This window comes from Lithohypha guttulata (genome assembly GCF_036872675.1).
Source record: "Lithohypha guttulata strain CCFEE 5908 chromosome Unknown scaffold_7, whole genome shotgun sequence".
Lineage (NCBI taxonomy): Eukaryota > Fungi > Ascomycota > Eurotiomycetes > Chaetothyriales > Trichomeriaceae > Lithohypha > Lithohypha guttulata.
Window position 1 is genome coordinate 69,311 of NW_027042756.1, and position 23,358 is coordinate 92,668.

Below are 23,358 nucleotides of genomic sequence, written 5' to 3' on the forward strand. Positions count from 1 at the left end.
GGACTTACCATGTACATGGCCAGGCAACGGTTCGTAGCTCGATCGATGCCAGGACTATGATGTATGTGCTTCGATGTGACATGAGAACTGGTTGGCAAGAGAAAAGGAAGGTGGCTATTGGATCAGCATCTCATTGCACATCTGGTCTGCTTTTCGTTGTTGTTCTCAGGCCGTTATTTCTAAGTCGTCGTAGTTGTTAGCAGGCTTGCTGCCAATCGTAGGCAAAAGCATCGTGTCGCGAAATGCGGTCTTATACTATTTGTGGCACCATCGCCGCGGGTGCGGCCTCTGCCGACTTTCCTCTACCAGACTGTGTTTCTTCCGCACGTCGACGATCAATTCGTGACTGCAGACGTGGCCAACCCGACTCGCAGACCTCATGATCCTGTCAAAATGCAGGTGTCAACATCACACATCCTTTGTCCTCGAAAGACCTTTGCCTTGGGACCAGAATGCTCAACCTTCGTGCGCCGTCTTCCTGATGCTGAAATAGAGACGGTTTACTGTAATCATGGACGAAACTGCGTCTAGCTGGAAGCAATATCTGACAGCAGGCAATTCTCTGAGCTCGCCTAGCCGATCATTCCGTTCTCTTCACCGACTCGTCTTTCTGGCTTCATGAAAGGAAATGCACCTTCGTCAAGCGCCCAAACTTGTATAGAACGTACACGGCGGAGGGTGCACCAACGACTGGCTTATCTGCCTCTGTCACTACTTGATCCCGTGGTGAAAGCGACCAATCGTCTGCACAGAGTCGCATCGGAAACCGCGAACGAGTCCAAGTGTTTCGTTCCAGTGGTTGACACAGCTGACGTCTGCCTTACAACTGATCGCGCAGCAGGTATAGATGGTGGTGGCTACGCTCCAGCCTCCCTCAAAACCTCTTGAGCGAATATCCGTCCTACACACACGTCTACCTCAAATTACGACCTCAAATCATGCCTCATGCACTCGATGGGTGGCCAGAGACCTGCAAGTTCTACAAAAGATAGCGCAAGTCGAGGGACATATAAGAGCCTATGCCATGTTAGTGGACCTCAGATGACACAGCATGTCATGCAAGGCGATTCAGTGGTCGAAGTGTCTACGGGGTTACAGCTGGGCCATGCACGAGCGCTTATCTGCCATTGACCACGGCCATTCGAATAGACCTGTCACAGTCCAGGATCGGGCTATCGTCTACCTTCAGCGATGTCTAATGAATGAACTAGAAATAAGAGCTCGAGGAGACAAGCGTGTCTGGACTGAGTCCAACATGTTATTGAAGATTAACACTGAGAGCTATGTTGAATGTGAAATAGAGCTTGGCCAACTGACACAGTTTTTGCAATCTGAACAACTATCCCTCTAGCTATGCAAGTCATCTGTTCAATATTACCACGCGTTTGTCTGACCCTCTCAAAGGCCAGCAAATAAGGTTGCTATAGCTTCTCACACTTGATTGTCTCAATTCTGTCTCAAATCAAGCGGCGCAGCATAGTGAGTGGCTGAAAATCTTGAGGTAGGTGTAAAGATCCTCGCAATGTCACCAGCTCGGCCTGGGTTGCCAGTTTGTCGTGTTTTGCTAAGGATACGAGAGGGGACCGATCTGGACTTATTTTCCACAACGAGCTCAGGAGAGGAGCGTCGCGCCATACAAAACCATAGTCGAATTGATACGTTACAATATGGGGTTCAGGTTTCTTGTTGAGTAGCGTCGGATCCTGTGTTTCAAGGTGGAAAAGCTCAACCTCTTTTCTGTAGCATTCCAGGGCTTCACGCGCAAGCTTGGACTCTCGATCAATTTCATCGGCATAGAATAATTTTTCTGAGCTTCTCTGCTGTACTGGAAGGAGAGATTAACCCCATCTGACCTGCCGTGATAGATAGCTGCATCGCAATTGTCTTTTGCGTACTGAGCGTGCTGCATAATATATGCTTTCGGATACTGTCTATTCTTGCCAGCCAGGTAGTGCAGTGACATGCGCTAATGGTCAGACATCCCTGGCCATGCCCAGGCATTATGGAGGAGACAATATTGTCCATCCAAATTGGAACATGCTCTCGGCAGGTAGACATCTGTAGATGCGAGATCCTTGATTTTTCGACCCAAAGCTCAAGCGTGATTGATGGTGACATCGAGCTTTGAAGACATCAGATTGTTCAACTCTGGGCCTGCAAATTTCCATTCTGCGTCATCTTTGTGAATTCGTGTTGTCTTTTGACCAAAGTTGAAGACGAAAGCACACTTATACTAGGCTAGTCCCAACTCGACTTGCTCGTTTGCTAGGTGACAGTCCGCCGTTTTCTTCATGCCGAGGAAGAGGTTGTGCCAGTTAGCAGGACGATTCATCACCTTGACCATGTTCTTTGCTACCACTTGCAGCTTTGGTCTTTTAGAAGTGTTCATGAAGCATACACTATCTGGAATCCTTGTAAAGGACAACGGTAGTAAGAGATCAGCTAGCAAAGTTGAGTACACTGTGTCGTCTTGATCAAACTTGTGACTCAATTGAAAGGTGGCATTGAAACCATGGTCCATTTCGAGATCTTGCAATCTTCCACTGAAGCAGACTCATGCAAGCTTGTTGTGAACGAAGAACACGCTTGCAAGAACCATGCCAGCTGAAGCTGAAACTTCTGTCCCACAATCACGTCCAAGATGGATAGTCGGAGCAGTTTGCCGCTCGAGGTATTGAATGTACGATGTTGAGAGCTTATCAATTGGCGCGGAGAAAGGTTCGGAAATTTCCAGTACGGTGTTGTCTAGTCGTTCATTTTCGTGAGCATACACAACGACTTGAATCCATGTATTAGACGTAGCGAGGTATAGCAAGGTTTCGCTGCAAGGGTTGTCGAGGATATCGCTGGCGGCAAATTCGAATTTAGAGAGGGGGTGAGCTTCACTGTAAACAGCTTCTTCGTCGACGTGAAGGGACTTTCTGTACAAGAAGAGCCGCTCATCGGGCGAGAGAGCTGACAACGTCTCTTCAGGAGGTAAGGCCTAGTATGGTGGAGGTGCACGTAGCTATCAGCTATTTTCGACTTGATTCAGTAAAGTGGCACCAACCTGTGGCATATGAAAACTCCGCCTCCTCAGAATTCATGATCATGGCGTTGGCTGCAATGGATGCTTATGTCCGGCTGTCCCAATACTAGGGTTATGAGATTAGAAGCATGAGAAATCATTCCTAGAGTTGGACAGTCATATATGTCTTGCTCTCTGCTGGGCGGCTGTTTATCGCATGCAGAAACTTGTGGTTTGTGACAGATAAGCAGGTCTGTCCAGGTAAAGGTGGATCCTCATCACTTAAAAGAGTTGGAATTGTCACTTTGAAGCCTTGAGATGCCATGAAGTGAAGATCTCATACAGTGTCAGTGGTTGTCGAGTTTAGCTGTTGATTGAGTCCTTTTCGTGAGCATCTCTGTACCGCCGAAAGTTTAGACATTGCAATGTAAAGTCCTCGGACCGTATTGACGATAAAAGAATCGTTCAGTGTTCTTGTGGACCACTCTCTGAGCTCAATGTGAAGCATGAAGGCGTTTGAAGAAGACTACCCAGAGACAAGGCCAAGAACATCGTGCCTCCTAGCTCTAATCAACGACATCGTATCTCAGGACAATTGTGCAGAATTTAAATACTGTGCCGACGGTCGCTGTATAGACGGAGCTCTTCCTTCAGCTCAGACGTTCGAAGTGGAAGCTCAGTAGTGGTTACAACGCAATTCCTGGTCGGCTAAACAAGTTCTCCAGAACCTCTAGTGCAGTTACCGCATCCGTCCTTAGAATCGTTTTCCTGATGCGGGATGGGAGGAAGCGAGCTCTAAACTCTGATCTTTGATTTAGAAGAGCAATCAGCAACGGTTTTGGCGTATCTGTAATGTACTTATCAAGAACAGCGGCGTGAACCTGAACGCATACAGCAACAGGTATGGAAATAAGACCCAAGGTACACCTTTCATCACGGATGAAATGACTCATGGCCCAAGTTGTAAGCAAGATGGCCCAAATATGACAGGCTGTCTGTAGGGGGCAACCTGCTACCAAGTTGAGAGACACTCCAGGGTATACATTAGTGCACATGCTCATTTCGCGTCTATCACTCAACGCCACAGGAAGAGAAATTCCTGACTTGTAACCATGCAGAATAGGTACATATATGATGTGTTCATCCAACCCATGTGCTCAATATCGGCTCAAACACAACCATCCGGGATCAGTCACTTCGTACTACTGTCTTTGACCTCTTGATTATGACGAACACCAATGACCTTCGAGCTGAGTTGCTGCTCGATATTTTGAATCTTGTGCAACATGACGATATAGGTCCTCCTCTAAAGTGCGAGCCTCCTCCACATGCAGCTGCCAGCATGGTCTGGTGCGAGTTGTCCCATCATATTCACTGGAGAATCTGGGGCTATCATAGTGAAGACATAGTGACCAGAGAGAACATGTTCAACGAATGGCTCTCATATACTGAGAAAGGCCAGTGGAATTTTTTGGTAAGTCTTTCAACACGGCAGCAGTCTTGTGCTAACAAGCCAGAAAGGATTGTCAAATATGAGGCAGGGAGATACGTCCTCCAAGAAGCCTCCTTCATGATAGTTGGCTATTTGTCCCGGAAGCCCTTCCGCCTTCCATACCCTTTTGCATCGAACTCGGGAAAAATCCTACATCAAACATTTCAGTCTGGACAGTACTGATCTTGGTTGAGACCTATTCAGAAGACATGACCTCCCTTAGATGGCGCAAGTTGCTCTAAACCTTAAGACTTTGTCGTGGTCTCCTTATGATCCTGAACGGAAAGGTGTTCGTGGAAACCTAGATATGCGATGGGATGAGAGCGCACTGAGGCTTCCTGCAATCTTTCGCTATTTAGTGGCTGAATTGACGTGTGCTAGAAGAGATCGTCAGATGTCAATGGTAATTGTCTCGAGTTTCCCTAATGATGGCAAGCATGGACCTTCGACGTTGATGCTCCGATGTAGTAAGAGAGGCTATGGTCTGATAGTTCTGCACATATATAGGTGCATACTTAACCCTATATCCTCAATACAATACCTCTTACAACTTCTGATCATAATGCAGTATGCTCTCCACAAAGCGTGACAAGATGTGGGTTATCGACTTCGACAAGACCATATTAGAACACCAGCAATTCGCAGAACCTGATACCAGAAAGTCCAGAGAGTTGATCTGTAATCACAATGAGGCACTGCTTGAGAAACTCCATCCCAATGGAGTATAAGTACTCCGAAGCTGAGCTCGTGCAGTGTGAATCCCAAGTTTGGTCCCAAATAGATAGGTCTCCCGTATAATGCTCCAACACAAAATATTCCGTAGTGTGAGACATGAGAGCTGCGTGTGTATGCATACCGACTCAGCTTTGCAACGAGCTGAGAACATCGCAGGAACCATTGAATGCATACTCTGAGAAAACTGTGAGGACTATTCAAGGCATTCCCGTTCACAGCCACAGTTCAAATGTAAGACCTCGATGTGTCTCTGACCACGGTGGGATACTGACAAGTTTTGGATTCTGGCACTCAGAAGATCTGGAAGGCCGTGTACCAGAACGATTTGATGCTGACGAAAACCGAACAGTGACGTCAGGCACGAATCTGGTTTCAAGGTAGATTTGTTGTAGGTAGAGATATGCTGAGAATGTGTGGAAGACACGGGAATGAGGATTTGACGTCCGAAGAAAACGCTGGGCCATGTTAACATGCATGTGCCTTTTCAACACATCCAGTATCTCAGGAGGACGCCCGACTTGAAAAGGCATCTCCTCAACAATCTGTGGTAACGGATATCTCTTCCCATCAACACTGACCTGAATTATGCCTTCTTCGCAAAATAGTTGCCCAAAGTATTTTTCTGAGGACTCTTCTCAATCATCTTTGTCTTCTTCGTCTTCCTTTCTCTTTCCTCTTCACTTTCCGTCTTCTCGACCTTCTCACCAACCCTCATAACCTTGTACAGCTCTTCAAACGCCTCCACAGGCACAACACCACCGCTAGCCTCCTTGTGACCTCTTGCAAAACTCTCACCCATTCGCTCTCGCAAACCGTCGGTACTCAAATCGGCAGCGGCCTTGAGACTCTCGATGATATTGACAGGAGGGTCTTGTGATCGAGCCGTCCTCGCTATACGACAGCTGAAGTTGACCATGCCTTCAAGGTAACCGTAATTTGCGACCATGACAATTTCGAGTTTCTTCGAGGAGAGGTAACCAGCCCATCTTGTGGCGATGACAGGATGGACTTGAGCTTTTGTGTTTATCTTCAGAACTGCAATTTTGCCATCAGGTGTGAATTTCGGCGGGGTATGTGTATGTGCTTCAACTTCAGCATTGATCTCAGCACGAGCTGCTTGGAGACGGCCACTGGTGAGGAGATCTGACGGTTGAGTTGATTGCAGGAGGGCGTTCCAGGCTGTTATGACATCGTACTTCGCCGTTCGACGAGGTGCATTGACGAGAGAGACCGCATCGTTGATCGACTTCTTAGTATATTGCTTGAATGTGGCGGACATGTCTGGGAAGGGCGGTGACCATTTGAGAGTATTGCCGAGGTCGCCGTGAGTGCCAACACAGCAGAGATATGCGAGACTCTCGGATAAGGAAGGATGTAACGTTTTGCATATCTCGTAAGTGAGTAGGGACGATGTCGCGACAGGTGGATAGTGGCAGGCTGAGACTACCTGAGCACGATCAGGAAAGACGTCGCTGAGATGATGATCAAGGAGAAGGGTTTGAGTTTCCGGATTGTCGATGATCGGTGGCGCTTTGATACTGCCTTGATCCAGGACGATGACAAAGCTAGGATCTTTATCGGACATAGCTTGACGTTCATCTTCAGCATGAATACTGCTACCGCGTTTGTGAAGGTGCACATCCAGGAGATTCTTGTCAAGTCCCAGAGTTGTAAGTGTCCGATGTACGATCACACCAGAAGACAAACCATCAGCATCCTTGTCCGGCACAATTAGCACTTTCTTGTTTGCCTTGGCGCATTGTTTCAAGAATGCACGAGCTCTGTCAAGCACTTCGACTGGAGCAGGCCAGATTATCTCCCCATCATCACGCTTTCGAGGTTCAACATCGGTATAGCCAGGTACTTGCGCCTTCGGCTGTGCTTTCGGCTTTCCATTTGCTGCGCGTTTCATGCCTCGTCCTCCGTTTGGTGGTAACAAATGGACATCCTTGAATGGGGGAGTCAGTCTTAGTGGTGGATCTTTGGATGAAGATAGTAGAGGAGCATTTCCTAATGGTGAAGAGTTCATGAGTACATTTCGGCGCGAAATCAATCTCCCTAAAACGCGTGCATACATGTAGCTACACGTGAATGTTCGAAGTCGAAGTTCGCAACACGCGTTTGGGTATAATTTGGTGGTGATGTCATGTGAAAGAGAGAGCTAAACTAGTTTGGGCGACGACCTCGATGAACATCAATTACACGAGTGTTGGTGATCAGTCATCCTCTCGAAAGAGGAGGAGTCTCTTATTGCCTTCTCTATGGGAACACTAGCACAGAGCTGAGCAAGAGTCGTCTTGTTCAATACCATCTGGAGATGTAACCTTGGCAGTGACCCCGGCAACAATGAGGTTCATCAACTATTGTATCATTTTATTCACGAGCCTCACATCTACACTTTCAACAGCACAAACAATTCGCTCCTACGCTGCACTTGGTGACTCATATCCAGCGGGTGATGGTGCCGGCTCATCTCGCCTCCTTCCTCACCTAGACGCAACCTGTGGTCGTTTCTCAGAAGCATATCCAGTCCAGATTGCTGAGACATTAGGCCTTACCAATCACTGGTTCCATCCTCATTTCCAGAACGTGGCCTGTTCAGGCGCTACTACAAAGACAGTGATATGGTATCAGCTTCATCACATCCTCGCCGCTGATCTGATCACGATACAAGTTGGTGGAAACGAAGTCGATTTCTTTCCTCTACTGAATGAATGTGTACAACAATGGCACCCTTTGTCGAGCTGTGATCGTGAACTGAATCGAGCTAAAAAAGCGTTGCAGTCAACAGATTTCATGGAACACTTCGATCGCACGGTCAAACTTACGACGAGGTTGAAAAAGAGGGATGCTAGACTACTTATCCTGGGTTATGCTCGGTTTTTCGATGCTGAGACGAGTCAATGTAATAGTGTGTCTTTTAGTGTGACGAATCCTGTCAACGTGCTTTCGAATGAGTTGCGACGATCGTTGAATGAGCTCGTGGTAATGCTAAATGACGTGATCAGGGGAAGTGCTGAGGCACATGGTGCGGTCTATGTTGACATCGATGCTCTTTTCGAGGGACACAGATTCTGTGAAGAAGGTGCTGTTGAGCCTCGACCTGACGGGGAGGGAACGTGGTTCTTCAGAGAAGCCCCAGCGAGAAACAGGCAAATGCGTGAACAGGGTTTATCCCCTACATATGGAAGTGAGCAGCAGAGAGTCTTAGCGCATCCGCTGAGCAGATTTGCGGGTCTGACAAGGACTTTTCATCCTACCATCGAGGGACATGCAGCCATAGCAGAGAAGATTGAGCAGACTACAAGATGAACAAAGACGAGAACGGTGAGAATGAGATCAGACACAACAAGGATGTAGAGCACAAAGGGCGACTTTTGACTACTGACTTTGTGCACTATTCTCAAACATTCCACGCGTCCCCAGTTCACCGCGCTGTTATCGACTTCTTTCACATTCCTTGCTTGATTACTTCGAATCCCAGTGACATGTCCTTCGCCAGGAACGCACCTAAACCTTACACTAGAACGCGATGTGCCACGTAGGTGACTAGTACTGTGTTGAGAACAGTTTCAATATATTGTACCTGCTCGAGTACTGATGCAAGTTCCACCTGGAAAGCATGGCGACTGAACCGACCCGCTCGGTAGCACAGGGTTGGCGATATAAGATTGAACAGTGCCTCAATGACACAATACACAACACGCTGAAGTCGAAATGTGCACGGAGCTCGACCGTGGTAGATGAATAGCTTCCAAGAAAAGTCGTGGTCACGACAGAACTCATAGAGAGTGGCGCCAGCTAAGTGGAGGGCGTTGAAGCCCGGGACATCCTATGGACACGCGAAAAGGTTGGAAAGGCTGCACTAGAGTTGGATGATGGCTGCCTACCTTTGTACCAGTATCATTTGGCTCACTGCTCGTTGATTGTTCATTGACAGCCTTGACATTCTTCTTCGGGTAGGAATGACTTGCCTTCAGAGCGATCGAGCCGTCAAAGTGTGCTGCTCTCTCTGTTTCTGACCTACCACAGTCTTGACTTGGTGTGTTTGTAAGCATATCGATGCGGCTGGATGACTTGTTCGTAACCTTTCGCTTCTTTGCTGGTGGTCCTTCTAAACATAGATCAGGTTTCTCTGTTTGTGCAGGCGGAGTGCTCAGATGCAGATCAGCATTTTCTTGGCCCGATATTGGAATAGGCGTGTGATTGCTGCACATTCCCGTTCTTGCTCTGCGTAAGGCAAGTGCTCATAAAAGCCAATAACTTTGCCATCTTCCCAGGTCATGTAGTGTGTCGGAGTGATTATGACTTCCTCGGTCCTTAGGACACTGCCGTCTTCTGATAGTACATTTGAAGAGAAAGCAACATTACCTTGCTGATCGCCTTGCTCTTTTCTGATTTCCCGGCAACCTTGGCACAAGACTGAATCGTAGCCCTCTACTGTACCGTCTATCTCAGCCATCAGCTTTCGTTTCTTGGAACAAGTACATTGTGGTGGAACATATGTCTTAAGGCTTGGGTCTTGTTCTCCATCGATACTTGGCGTCTGACCTCTCAGTTGGTATTTGCGCTTATACTCCGCAAGCACTGGATGATCTGCCAAGGGCTTATAGACGGGCACTAGATGATGCTGACTGAGATTCGCGGCCTTTCTTGCTAATCTGTCGGCATGGTGATTACCAGCTATACCTGTGTGAGCAGGAATTTTTCGAAACTGTATTCTCACACCACGATCTTTCAAACACTGCAACAATACCTTTGCGATTATCAACTCCTTCAAGAAGGGGATAATTTTCTTTCGCCCTGCGGGTCTTTGTCTATTGTAGTGGAAAGTCCTGAGTGCCCCGGCGCTGTCACAATAGACGACAATCTCGATAATTGTAGCATTGGCCAAGCAACGATCGTACATCAACTGCGTAGCCCTACACAGAGCCATGAATTCAGCTACATTGCTGTCTAAACGCGGAGGAAGGAGTCGGCAACCTAGCTCGGACCAATGCTCGGGCTGAGTGCGATCTTCTCTCCAGACAACGCCGAAACCTGCCGTCGGAACCAGCAACACATCGTTTCTGGATACTTGATTGAGAGTATCTTCCTCAGCACTTGATTGCATACAGCGCACCTTTACACAAACATTGGACTCTACCGAAGCTTCGTGGCTCTGACAAGGTGATTTGAAATGCCCAGACGGAGGTTGTACTTGATCTGCGGTCAGCAGCGAGAAGGAATCACCGACCTTAATCGTTTCTGCAGCAGTCGTGCATCTCTTAGCTTCTTCCAATTCAGGTCGAAGTTTGTGGTGTTGTCGTGAGCCATCAGTATAGAAAACCTCTCTGGCACTCTGATGGGTCTCACCACATATATCCCACATCTTCACGTCCTCTTTTGCCACACGCCTGTGCATGTGATGATAATTTTCACCATAAAAGATATCAGCCGCGCATTCAGAATATACAATCTCTCTTTCAGCTGAATCCAGGTTCAGCTCAGCCCCCAGTATTTCGCACGATTTGATCGGCTTGTTCGGTAGTTCTAGCGATTCAGGCAATCTGACAGTGCTGTCTGCTGAGGTGGTATATGTGTTTGAATCGTTACCAGTAGTAATCTCTCGCTGATGGACAGGAGTACTAGTGTCTGAGCCTCGTGATGAGTGTGTATTTCGCCCTCGCTTGCGGGCCATTGATGCGCCTGTGACTTATCAACTGAATTACTGGAAGGTCCACCAGTTGAACCCGAAACTGGAGCTCCTGACCGTGAAGACGCCGTCGATTTATTTCGCACGTATCGGTCGCTGCCATGGGTCAAATCAAGATCAGAAGTGCGAAGTCGTGTGAACGAGACGAGAAGACTGGTGGAAGACTATGCTTGACCATGACTTGCGGAGAGGTTGCAGAGACGCGCACGAGATGGTCAGTGAATGGACGTCAACCATGCCGCGATCGCTCGAGGCGGGCGGCACCTTCACTATCGTTTTTCGTTGCAAGGTTGTAAGTGACAAGTAATGTGTAAACACATTCGACTGCAAAAAAAGTGACAATCGGACCCACAAATGTTAGCTGGAAACACGGCCATGCATCGTGCTTTCTCTTCTCTGCGACTTGAGATTCTTTCTTGCTTTTTTTCCCTACAGCAACTCCAGCTATTCCACAGGATATTCAGTCTGCCTAAGTACGGCAAGTTCTGTAACCACAGAAGCCCAGGTAGGTAACCTGAGCTCACTTTGAGTATTAGAGAAGAGAACTGACCATAACGTGCAGCACCTCTCTCCTTCACGCTCATAGATCAGAAATCCTTCTTGCGACGGACGTGGTAAGGCAGAAGCAAAATGCGAGGGATCGAAGGTTATCGAACACTAACAACAACAGCGCACAACACGATCAAGTCGAATGCGAGACCTTCATGAGGTCCGTGTGGATGTGTTGACAATGGGTGAAGAGAAAGTCTGAACGTATCGCAGCTTGCCCAGTGTGCCTTATTCATTTGTGTTTTGTTGATAAAGCGTTTCATCTTGCGGCAATTCTGGGCTGAACTCGTCGGGCCTGCTAGAGAGACGAAGGGAGGTACGCCCACTCCCGGACAGGGTCTAGCTGTAAGGTGGTATCCCCACGATCACCAAACGGGAGCTGTCTCTGCCTGAGCAGGGGTAGTGTGACGGACCTAGAGAGGGATATCTCCGAGGTCTTGCAGTGTCGAGAGCAGCTTGGTATAGACCGCACAGTACCCCACACTTTGTTTGCGGTGTTTACGGAGAATGGAATATATTGCTAGTACACGATGAGTGGTTAACTGAACTTGTGGAATGGCTCGAGAGTTGAGGGGATATCATGGCGAAGACGTGCGACTGCTGCTTGAAGACAGATGTGAGAGCATGCTGATGACAGTATTTTCGGTCCAAAGAAAAGGCATAACGTATAGTCAGGACGTGTCCGATGCCAGTGGCACCGTCCTGAACGTGCCAGCATGCTACATGATTTTGAAGAAGACAGCGCAGACAAAGAGTCATTCTGAAGGTAGAGATTCATTTGGCTGTGCTCTCGCGTGGAAGCTGCTTTCCGAAACTGCAAACTGAGCGGTAATTGCCATGTTGATAGTACGGCAATCGAGATCAGTCATCCACGCAATGACGACGAGCCCACCTCATGATGTAATTTAAGGTTGTAAGGCATTTCAGGACGCGTCGAAACGCGCCAAAATACCATGCGGTGCGCGTCGTGGTCTGCTCATCTTCTAGCATAGCAGCAGTAATACCCATTTAGAGCTATAGTACCACGAAGACAAGATTCTTACAAGTCAAAAAGCAGTCACGATGCAATAACCATTCAGATTCTGTACAGCATGCACCTTTTCCTACCTGGTCCCACGATCCGCATTTCACTATGTATCTCCCACGCGAGCTGATCTCGCACTTGTACAACAATCTACTCAGATCTCATCAACCGTCTTCATCCCCTGTTCTGATCATATCTTCTCTCGAAACGGACGCGATATGTGCGTGTCGAGTCCTTACAAGCCTCTTCAGACGCGACTACGTCTCCTATCGAATCCAGCCAGTAGCAGGATACGCAGACTTGCAGAATGTTGGAGAGAGACTAGTCCGACCTATGAAAACAAGTGAAGGAGGATCTGGTGGTGTGGTGATATGTCTTGGTGTAGGTGGACTTGTCGATTTGGCCAGTCAGCTTGGATTGGAATCTGAAGAGGAGGATGACACGGGAGATGTCGAAGTCTGGGTATTGGACGCAAGAAGACCGTGGAATTTGTCCAACGTGTTTGGAGGCCTTTCTTACGCAAGCAATACGAGTTCGACCTCCTTACCACGACGAACACCTGGAGTAGAGAAAGGCTGCATTCAAAAATCCTACAGGTCTGGAAGAGGTGGTATTATTGTCTTTGACGACGGCGATATTGTCGATGAGCTTTCAGCTGAGCAAGATGCTTTCTATTCGTTGGCTGAAATGCCAGAAGTGGATGATGACCTAGAAGATGAGGAAAGTGAGGATGTGCAGGACGATGATTCGCATGGCAGTTCTCAGTCACGGAAACGTAAATCATGGTCAGATCGAGACGAGTCGGACGATGAAGAAAGGCCACAGCAGCGACGGAGAAGTAATTCAAACTCAACCATTGCCTCACACCGAAGTCATTCACAATCACCAACACTACAACCTAAACCGAAAGAGCCGTCGGCCAAAGACCTACGGAAGAAGTTACAATCATTAAGAATATCACATGAAAAAGTGTTGCAAGACTACTACAGTCTGGGCACATCCTACTCCGAGCCAATATCATCACTAGCATATTCTCTGGCGTCTGAGCTAGGTAGGGAGGACAATGACCTTTTATGGCTCGCAATTGTTGGAGTCACATCTCTCGAACTTTCTGGTCACACTAGTACTGGTTTAGGTACACCGCATGCTAAACCAGATATCTCGCGCGGATTGACACACAGTTGGCGAATGAATAGATCATCGAGGACTTACGCTTTGCTCAGAGATGAGACAAGACGTTTGAATCCTCCTACAAACGGACGACAATCACTTTCGAGCTCGAGACCACCAGTCACATCAGCGACGGATTCCTCAATACAACTTGTTCCCGATCCTAGGTTTATGCTTCTGAGACATTGGTCGTTGTACGAAAGCATGTTACACTCACCCTACCTCGCGTCACGGTTGCACGTATGGAACGAATCTGGAGTCAAAAGATTGCACAAACTACTGGCGAAGATGGGCATCAGCTTGCAACAGTGTAAGCAAGGATATATGCATATGAACGTGGCTGTTAGGGCTGATCTGCGGGAACGGCTACTGAAATATGCAAATATGTATGGTCTTGAAGAGCTCGTACCAGTTGGAGAAGGATCAGCCACATATGAACAAGAAGGCTGGGGATTTCTTCGAACTTGGGGATGGAAAGCGCAACTTAGTGCTGTCGACGTCAGTATCATTGTGAGCGCTATCCTTGAAGTCGTCACTCCGGCAAAGACAGCAAGAACAAGTGATTCATCAACACAGCAGACGGACGTTGATGAAGTGGCTGACAGATCGGAAGCTCTTGTGCAAAAGTATTTCCAGGCATTCGATGCTCTTGCACCGAATCATCCTAATTTACTCCTGGCAGCTGTACCAAAAGCCCAAACTCTTCTACGATCAATTCATCGAACTGGATCGCAATTACTGAACAAGCATCAACTTCGCCATCTCCGAGCCTTTCGTATGGGTGTTGTCAAGGATGGGCCTGATTTGAGTCTTTTCGCAAACTCACCTGGTGCGTTAGTCAAGCTTGCCTTGTGGGTAGCAGAAGCTGTGGCTGTAAGCGAAAGAGACAAGAAGGGTACAAATGCTGCAATACCTTTCGTTTTAGCTGCACTCGATGAAGCCAGGGGAACATACGTCGTTGTTGGCACCGGAGGTGGTATTGGTTCGGGAGAAGACCTCGAAGCACGTAAGGAGAAAGCTGATAGGAAAGCTAAGAAGCAGGCGGAACGAGAAGTTAAGAAAAAGGTTAGGGAGGAGAAACGAGCAGCACGACGATTACAGGCCGAGCTCAATGGTGAGAGTGACGACGAGGAGGAGAGCGAGGAGGAAGAGGAGTCTGATGATGAAGAAGTGGAAGAGCAAAGGACTAGAGAACAAGAGAAGCGAGGATATGGAAGGAACAGATTTGGTATTGCTTTCCAGGAAGTTGTGGAGGAAACACAAGCACGAGTCAAGATAGATAGTTTTGATCATTGTGTTGTTGAGGTAAAGAAGGAGGATCTAGGCGGATTTCTGGAAGGATTGAGTCTGAAAATTGTCGTTGGTAAATGAGCGAAGCGATATTTGGTTACCATAGCATTAGTGAGCGTTGAGTTCGTTGATCTGGTCTTTGCGAGGTGTAAGCAATAAAGGTATCAGTCATAGATCTACATTCAAACCTTTGTAGCGGAGTGTCAAATGTGGCTCTGGACAAGATTCGTCCCTGACAAATCAAACCCCGGTCCAGCGGAAGTGGGGCATCAACCTTGGCATTCAGTCTTCACTATACTTCTTAGCATCAACATCCGCCTACTACCATTCTTACATATCTCACAACCTCTTCAAAATGCCACAATCATCCCTCTGGGTCATCCCACCTCGTGACGATCACCCATTCAACAAATCGCTCCTCTCACTAATCCAAGAAACCATCCCCTCAGATTTCCCTCGTGTGCCGAAATCCAACTTCAGGTTTCTCCCTCATGTCACTGTAACTTCTGAGATCTCACCGTCAACATACGGCTCCGATGCACAGTCCTGGCTAGATAACTTGTCCCTGCCGACTGAATTTCAGAAGGAAAAGGTCGAGCCGACGATCGAGCTCGAAGAAATAGAGGTGGGGGACGTCTTCTTCAGAAAACTCACGTTACGCGCAAAGAAGGATGAGAACCTAGTCAAACTTGCGAGCGCGTGTAGATCTCAAGGTTTGGGCATTAGCGACGAAGAAGGGAAGAAGTGGGCGGAAAGTGAATACGCTCCTCATCTGAGTCTGATGTATGCTGATCTGGAGAGAGCCGAGGTCCAGAAGAAAGTTGGCCTGGTGGAGTTGCAGCTGGGCTGGGAGTTTGGAAGTCTTTTCGATTGTTGCGGGGGGACGTTGGCCATGGGTGGACGATTGGTGCTAGTCGACACGAGTGGAGACGTTGAAGGATGGAAGGTGTTGGCTTCCAGGGAGTGTAATTGGATGAGGTGGACGATGGCACGAGGACTAATCTAGTGGATCGGAACCTGGTGTCGGTTGAACGAGGAGAAAAGTGAGGAAGACATCAAGAATGAGGATACAGAACGTAGGAAACGGGCGAGGAGGAGAGTAATGGAAATGAGCAGAAGTCGGCCAAGTCTTGACCTTGTCTGAAAGGCTCCACGTTCAGATTGAATGACGAGTAACGCATCAGGTGTTTCCCATGTGCAGTAGCATTAATTTACCACAATCTGACTGTATCAAAATGAGATTCTGACTTCGCCTCAGCGTGTGCACCAACTGCTCTATCGTGGTGACCATCTTCTATGTGTCTGTGCTGCAACCAGTGCCATCAATTTGTTTCCTGTTATCTGGAATGCCACCTTGCCCGATAGACTCTAGAGCATCCTCGTCGTCCTTCTCATTCAGATAATGCACAATCCCACCTGCAGCACCAATACCAGTGCTCAACGCAGTAGTGACATGCGTCAGAACATTTCCAGCATCGCCAGCGACGTATACACCGGGTACGTTGGTTGCGGGCATCAGCGGTTTTGTTTCGATGATGTCTCCAAACATGCCAGGCGTGATCTCTAAACCCAGCTGTTCTATCAGGTTTCTAGCATTGAGCTGTGTATTTGGTTTGTGAACAAGGAAGGCGAAGAACACCTTCTCCGTTTCACCAGTCTCGTGGTCTTTGAGGTGGACATATAGACCTTCGTTCTTTTTCGTCGTGTCTTCGAGCCTGGTTACTCCCCGTTGGTCGAGCTTGACACCGCGAGCCATGACTGCTTTCAGCTGCTTCGCCAGAGCAGGATCCACCTTATTGCTCTTATACGGGCCATTAGTAAGGATCGTGACCTTTGCTGTACCATTTTTATTCTTGGTAGTATCCTGTCCCAAAGCCATGCTCGCCATCTTCACATCTTGTATCTTCAGCTCAGGATAGCACAAAACAGCTTTTTCACTTCTCCTCCTCTCCCATCCATCACAGAACAGGCACTGGTAAATATTCCTTGGCCAGTTCTCACGATAGCCTTCCAGGCTGGGGAACAGGTCGCGAACGCCAGTTGCTAGTGCCAAGGTCTTGCCATACCAAGTTTCCCCCTCCCTGCTCTCGATTTTGAATCCTTCATGGCCTCTCCATTGTGGGAGTGCTACCTTTTGAGCAGAGATGATTTCTGCAAGGGCATAGGATGTGTTTTGATAACGTGCTATTTGATCACGAGCACGAGATAGTACGATTTGCGGATGAACATGATCGTGACCGAGAACAGCATGCGAAGCTTCTATGCCGTCGTTGCGAAAGTGTTTGTGACTGATGACGAGGCAGGAACGGTTTTGACGACCGAGTCCCAGAGCCACGCTGAGACCACCAGGACCACCACCGATTATTAATGAATCGTAGACCTTCGAGGCTGACATTTTATGTATCCGTTTCGTAAAGGTTGTTGAGGTCTCCTCTTTGAGACAAGATAGATTCTGTTACTGAGTGTCCTGCATATGTGCTCGACTACCACGGGAAATCTTACGAGGCTTTATACCCGCAAGTCTGCTCGGCATTTCATGGCCCCGCGCTGTGTTCGACTTATCGTTGGCTTTAGGCCGCAATTGCACTGGCTGTTGTAATGTTACCTCTTTCGGACACATCTAAATGTCTCCGAGAGGTTCGAGCATCACGCGATTTTTGACTCGACATCGTAATGCCCCGGCTTACATGGTTTTCCAACACAAGAGATTTCTTCAGAGCCTATCAAAGGTAGACCGTCGTTCATACCTGCAACGGTGTGGCCGACGCATGGGCCGTTGGTAGTGACAGTAGCGAACATATATTTCAATTCGCAGATATGTGATTCGACTTCGTGCCTGCTCAGTACTATAGAGCCTGTCATTCATCAATGGGCTTCTATATCGATGTTGTGTCGTGCCTTGCTCTGTCAAAAGCTGTCCAATCTTTTGCGTGGCTCAAAACACCCAGAAATAGTGCATATATAATGACTGGAGGACGGAATGAGGCCTTCGCTTCGGTGACGGACTCACGTCAGACACGTCTACAATGGAGTGTCGCGTATGAATAGCATATCTCAGCAAAGTGTACGATATTCGTTGATGATGGAGAAGTGTGTTCCACGTCGGACTGACGGCTTCCTAACGCCATGAGTTAGCATTACGTAGTATACACACCACAATTCGGTATTGTAACTGAGAAAGAGATAATCGTTAATACGATCAGCCTACCCACACTGGCTGTTCGGACTGCGGAACGGACACGCTCAGGTCCAATACTTCTCATGTCGAGAGTGGTCATACCAGAATGGTCGAACTTTTGAGAGAATTGAACAACTGACAACGTCTGTCTTGATATGACTGTGCTGCGGGTCCACAAACTGCTATTTTATTCAAACGCTTCATGCAGCTCAATACATATAGAACAGCGCAGTCAGCAGAGCATCTTCGTGGTGAGGAACTTGCAGGTAAATGTTACTGCATGAAACCATCAACAGACAACCTTGCAAAGTACATGCGAGGGCGGTGACACTATAGCGCAGTAAATGCCAGGGGCATCATGTCGAGCTTGAAAGTAAATCCGTCATGGTCAGTTTCATTCTACCATGTCTACTATCACATTTTGCTCGTCACAGATGGTACATTGTGTCAATTGATCATCATCAACATTTAATAGCCACCATAGATTGCTCTCTTTACTTCGTCGCCTCACTAGCATCACTAGCTGGCTTGGCCATCCTCAACTGCTCTTCTCGTGAATCATCCAGACTGACTTCCGCTCTTGGCACTTCCGTCCCCGGCTTTACATTGCCCTTGGTATCAGGATTAGCACCTTCTGCATCCGGATGTTCAGGAGCGACAGCACTCTCAGGGATAATGTTTCCATGCTCATCAACCACCTTGGTTTCTGTCTCGTATTTTGTGCTGAAAGAAGCTTTTCCTTCCGCAAGGAGAGCAGAAACTTGAGCATCGTCGAGTAGATTACCATCTTGATCACGATACTCAACGCGCTCCTCGCGACCCAGGACCTTCTGTTGATTGGGGTGCTCGGCATCTGGAGGAGGAATACCTGCCGCTGGCTGAGCTTGAGGTGTGACTGCTTCTTCAGCACCTTTGTTCGAAGGAATTTGGAGCGATGGAACAGTGGGTTTGGCATCGCCTTCAGGGACGATATTGGCGTATTCAGAATACTGGTAATGTTAGCTATGTTTTCTGGCAAATAGAGCCTGGTAACTTACATCATTAAGGAAGGTGCTGCAGTCGAAATCCCAAGTATCGAAAAGCTTGACCATCTTGCACTCGTTCTGAGTCCATCTATTGCCATAGGCTAGAGGAGCGTAAAGTGTGAATACACCGATAGAGAAAGCAACGAACAGAACGGCCAAGCTTCTTCCGATCATCGGATTTTCTCTCAATCCTAGACCAGAGACACGATGAAATCCAAAGTCGTAGATTTGGCATAATGCCATAATTGCGAAATAGAGGGCTGGGAAGTAGTGGTGAAGGAAAAGTTGTCGTGCCATAAGGAAGAACGGAAAGTAGTGCAAAGCCCAGCCGAGCACTGTTTGACCAATTTCATAGTCGAATCGCTTGAAGGTGACATTCGAGTAGTCGTTGCAGCTTCGTTGCCATCTGATTACAGCTAGAGCCTTGAAGGCGACATACGCAAGAATTGCCAAAGTGGATGACCACCAAATGACTGGGTTACCAAGAAGATAGATCTGGCGATGGTCCTTGCCCCAGAAATTAATACCTCTTCGGAGAATTGGCCAGGATGTAGGTCGCGAGTCCCATGCGTGTGATTCAACAAGACCGGCATTGGTCTTCCACATGACTTTTTGAAGCTCCCAGAATTTGCCAAAGAAACCAGGGTTTCTGTAGTTGACTTTCTCGACATCGCCTTCGAGGAGTGGATGATAATTCTGCTCAACGTACCAGACGCTGTTAGGAAGAGTGCCACCTTTAGCGCAGGTTACTTCCTGCTGTTCGAAACCCCAATCTGGCAGTTTGACCTTGTGAGAGAAAAGAACACAACCAGACATGATATGAACAAGCTTGAATTTCGTTTGAATCGTTCTAAGACGTTCTTTAGCGAGAGCGCCGTCTGACATGTGCTTGATGATTTCGACTCGGAAGAAATCGTTGGCGTCACCCTCGAAACCCTCATAACCATAAGCGGTGACTTCTTGTTGCCAATCAGCCTCGGTGACTGGTGGGCGTTGATCGTGGGAATGTAGTCGTCTGTGGGTCGTAGTGTGGTATAATCTGAGGACATCACCGTCCTTGATGTATTCAGTCATGTTTGCCCATGCCCTTGGTCCGGCGATTGTCTGATTCTCTCCAATCACTGGCTGAGTTTGGTTTTCAAGTAGCCATACATTGTTCTCATCTTTGTGTGGGTATAAAGTGATCTGCTGCTGCTTGCTGCCAGTAGGGTACATGTGTGCATGAGAATGCAGATATCCACCTTGAGTATTCCAGTGACGCAGACTGATCTCACTTCCAAAAATGACATCCGCAGGAGTATCGGCCATTGCTTTATTGTTGAGGGTGGCCTGGAACTCTGACGACATGAAGCCATCGCCATCACCAGGATTGACAAGGCAGAGGAAGTGAATACCGAACATGCCGACGTAGAAGAAGACTGGCAGAACGATTAAGCAAAAGGCTCGGGCAAAAAAGTGCTTGAGCCACTTGCGGGGAGTAACGTTCTGAGTATCCGCAAGGAGAACCCAGAGCTGCAGCAGTGTGATTACACCAACCCAAGCGATTGTGAAAAGTCCGACCCATTTTACTGAGACAGTCGCGCCCAAGCCCAGACCGGTCGCAGTCAGCCAGAACCACCACGATGCGTCAAAGGCACGGTCAGGACCCAACTCATGCTGATTTGAGAAACAGATGAATGCCAGAGCAGTAAAGGCTGTACACACCACCAGAGGAGAGTCCAGCAGGATGAGACGAGATTGTGTAAGAAGACCGTTCTCGAAGATCAGAAGCGCAGCGCCCATGGCTGCTGTGAAAGTCCGACAACCGAGAGCTTTCAGAGACAAGAACATGAATGGAATCGTGGCAATACCTAGAACAGCAGGAAGCATTCGCATGGCGACGTACGGAACCTGCGGCTCGAGATAATCCTTGCCAATGTCCTTGAAGTCGAAGTCTCCGTCGAATCCAGCCAACCATCCAGCAAGTGTGATTAATAGCTTCGCCAGAGGGGGATGTACGTCCATGAAGAACTTGCCCTTGATGTATTTCGAAGCGAAGCCTCCAAAGTGTACCTCATCGAAGACGACACTAGTAGGCTGATATATCCTGAACAGCCTGACAAGTGCGCCGATGATTGTGATTAGACCGAGTATCTGGTAGTCAGATCCTGGTAGTAAAAAGATATCATTATCCCTGACTCCTTCTGAGGCATAGCTCTTCTTCTTAAGCTTGCTCTTGCTAGGCTTCTTTGTAATTGTGGTCTGAGGCTGTAACGAGGTTGGCTCTATAGGCATCGCTGGGCCGGGCGCAGGTCGAGTCGTAGGAGGAGCAGGAGATTTACCTGCTTTTCGTGCCATGTTGGCAAATGGCTTGACGAAAAAGACAAAATTAGAATTATAGAAGTGGTGAAGGAATGACTAGGACAAACGGGAACATGGACAGGCCGAAGTGACAGGACACTTTGCACATTAATGTCACACATGTGAACCCTTCAGCGGACCCCTTTGCACAGGGGCCGCACTTTCCTCTTTCAGTGCACGAGGCTACGATGGGCTGATGGTCTTGGCATCAAGTGGGAGGTTGTCTTCTCCTTAAAGGAAGCTTAATTTGAACCCCTGGACTGTGGCTAGACAGAAAGGTCACTGTAGTTGGCTAACTCTCACTGATAGTTCTATCAAGATATCCGCTTGGAAGTTCAGACAATTATCAATCTTTGTGAGGCTCAATAGCCGTCTTGATATAATGTCCATGAGCAGTGTGTTCGCTCGTTTTGTACAAACCACAATCTCTTATATGCGAGCGGAGATCGAGTCAGCAGCACACTGTATCGGACCTGTTCAACATCCCTTTCAGGTACTGTACTGGTAGTGCTAGAATGAACTTATAACTTAGACCACAGCTACAAGAAGGGTCACTGGCACGCGACCACTACCCACTGCCGTCCCCAGGATCAGAGTCTGTCTCGTCGTTCCCAAGGACAGACTGAATGTATTGCATATCGTACATCGTACATCTGCACCACGGGTCAACTCTTCGCCAACAACAACGCACGTCAAGGGTGACCGAGTAGCCGCTAGATTCCTTTCTGAATGACTGTTCTAATCGCAAGCACCCACAGTCGCTGAATTCGTGGGAGTAGTGTTTGACGTGGTGCAAGCCCCCAGTCTAGAGGAAGTACCAAAACGAATGCAGCCACTAACCGGGTCCAAGTTGAATGTGCTACAACCCAAGCCTGTCCCGGCATTGAAAGACGCGACATAGGCACTGACCTTTCTGGTCCGCGGTCGCACGCCGTCGGCTGCTGTGTCCGAGCTGGATGCGAGAGCGTTGCATGCGGATAAAGGTTGTGCCACTGTAGACATGGTTGTTGTGCTCGGTGTGGTAGTCGTTGTAGTTGTGTCGAAGCTCGTCGTGATTGCCGTAGTGGTACCGGCTTCTGAGCTTGCAGCACACGACAACATCGTGGTTGTCTCTGAGCTCGTTGTACTTTGTACGCTCGATGTAGGAGTTGAAGCGCAACCCGTCATCCTAGATTGGACAAGAGTTTCGCGATCCATTATAGTAAATATTAACATCGAAGTCGCACACATTGAGCATAGTGTTCGACCAGATATGATCTATAGTTAATTTTTGGCAGGCAGGAAGTCTGAAAGACGAATACGAACTTGCGACTACGGAAAAACTTATGATTGATCATCTCGAACGGCAATGGCGCACGCATCATGGCCACGTGCTGAAGATAGACGTTGCAGTGAAATCATTCGTGGATTTGAAAGCATCCTATGCAGCTGAATAAGAGACGAAATCCTGAAACCAGACATACCAGAGACGGGGACCATGTTCGCAAGCTGACCGGACTGACGGGTAGATGTTTGGTATATGTAACGAGAATTGAGTGGCCCAGGTCTTGTTGACCAAATCACGTTGGAGCGTTCAGTTTCAATATCACATTCCAACGTATATAGTCGGCATACGACTGCTTTCGCTGACGTGATAGCGTGTCTGCGCAATAAATCTCGAGATGATCAGGACGTGAGATTGTTCCGCCATTGACTTCTTTCTACGAGCAATTTTGAACGATGTCTTTGGTGCATGGCAGGCAGATTGAGTGGTTCGCTGTCACCTGTCGCGTCACCTGGGTGTGCAAGCTCGTATGCCGATGCTGAGTCAATGATTGACTTGGCGGAGGTCGAAAGTCAAGGTCGAAAGTCGA

At 48.1% G+C, this 23,358-nt stretch overlaps 4 protein-coding genes across 4 annotated transcripts; 1 reads left to right on the forward strand and 3 right to left on the reverse strand.

Moving 5' to 3' along the window:
* Positions 1–5,817: 5,817 nt before the first annotated feature.
* Positions 5,818–7,382, reverse strand: LTR64_007876 (uncharacterized protein; the record flags this gene model as incomplete). The annotated part of the gene is given in 2 exon segments (XM_064902192.1): positions 5,818–7,292; positions 7,310–7,382. 2 exon segments carry the CDS (start codon positions 7,380–7,382, stop codon positions 5,818–5,820), a joined length of 1,548 nt encoding a protein of 515 aa, XP_064751166.1.
* Positions 7,383–12,610: 5,228 nt separating this feature from the next.
* Positions 12,611–15,968, forward strand: CDC45 (DNA replication initiation factor cdc45; the record flags this gene model as incomplete). The annotated part of the gene is made up of 2 exons (XM_064902193.1): positions 12,611–15,031; positions 15,159–15,968. The coding sequence occupies 2 exons, from the start codon at positions 12,611–12,613 to the stop codon at positions 15,966–15,968; spliced, it is 3,231 nt and encodes a 1,076-aa protein (XP_064751167.1).
* A 288-nt stretch (positions 15,969–16,256) lies between these two features.
* On the reverse strand, positions 16,257–17,357 carry LTR64_007878 (uncharacterized protein; the record flags this gene model as incomplete). The annotated part of the gene is made up of 2 exons (XM_064902194.1): positions 16,257–16,858; positions 16,964–17,357. The coding sequence occupies 2 exons, from the start codon at positions 17,355–17,357 to the stop codon at positions 16,257–16,259; spliced, it is 996 nt and encodes a 331-aa protein (XP_064751168.1).
* A 1,277-nt stretch (positions 17,358–18,634) lies between these two features.
* Positions 18,635–21,502, reverse strand: PMT1 (Dolichyl-phosphate-mannose--protein mannosyltransferase 1; the record flags this gene model as incomplete). The annotated part of the gene is made up of 2 exons (XM_064902195.1): positions 18,635–19,129; positions 19,178–21,502. The coding sequence occupies 2 exons, from the start codon at positions 21,500–21,502 to the stop codon at positions 18,635–18,637; spliced, it is 2,820 nt and encodes a 939-aa protein (XP_064751169.1).
* Between the last annotated feature and the right edge of the window lie 1,856 nt (positions 21,503–23,358).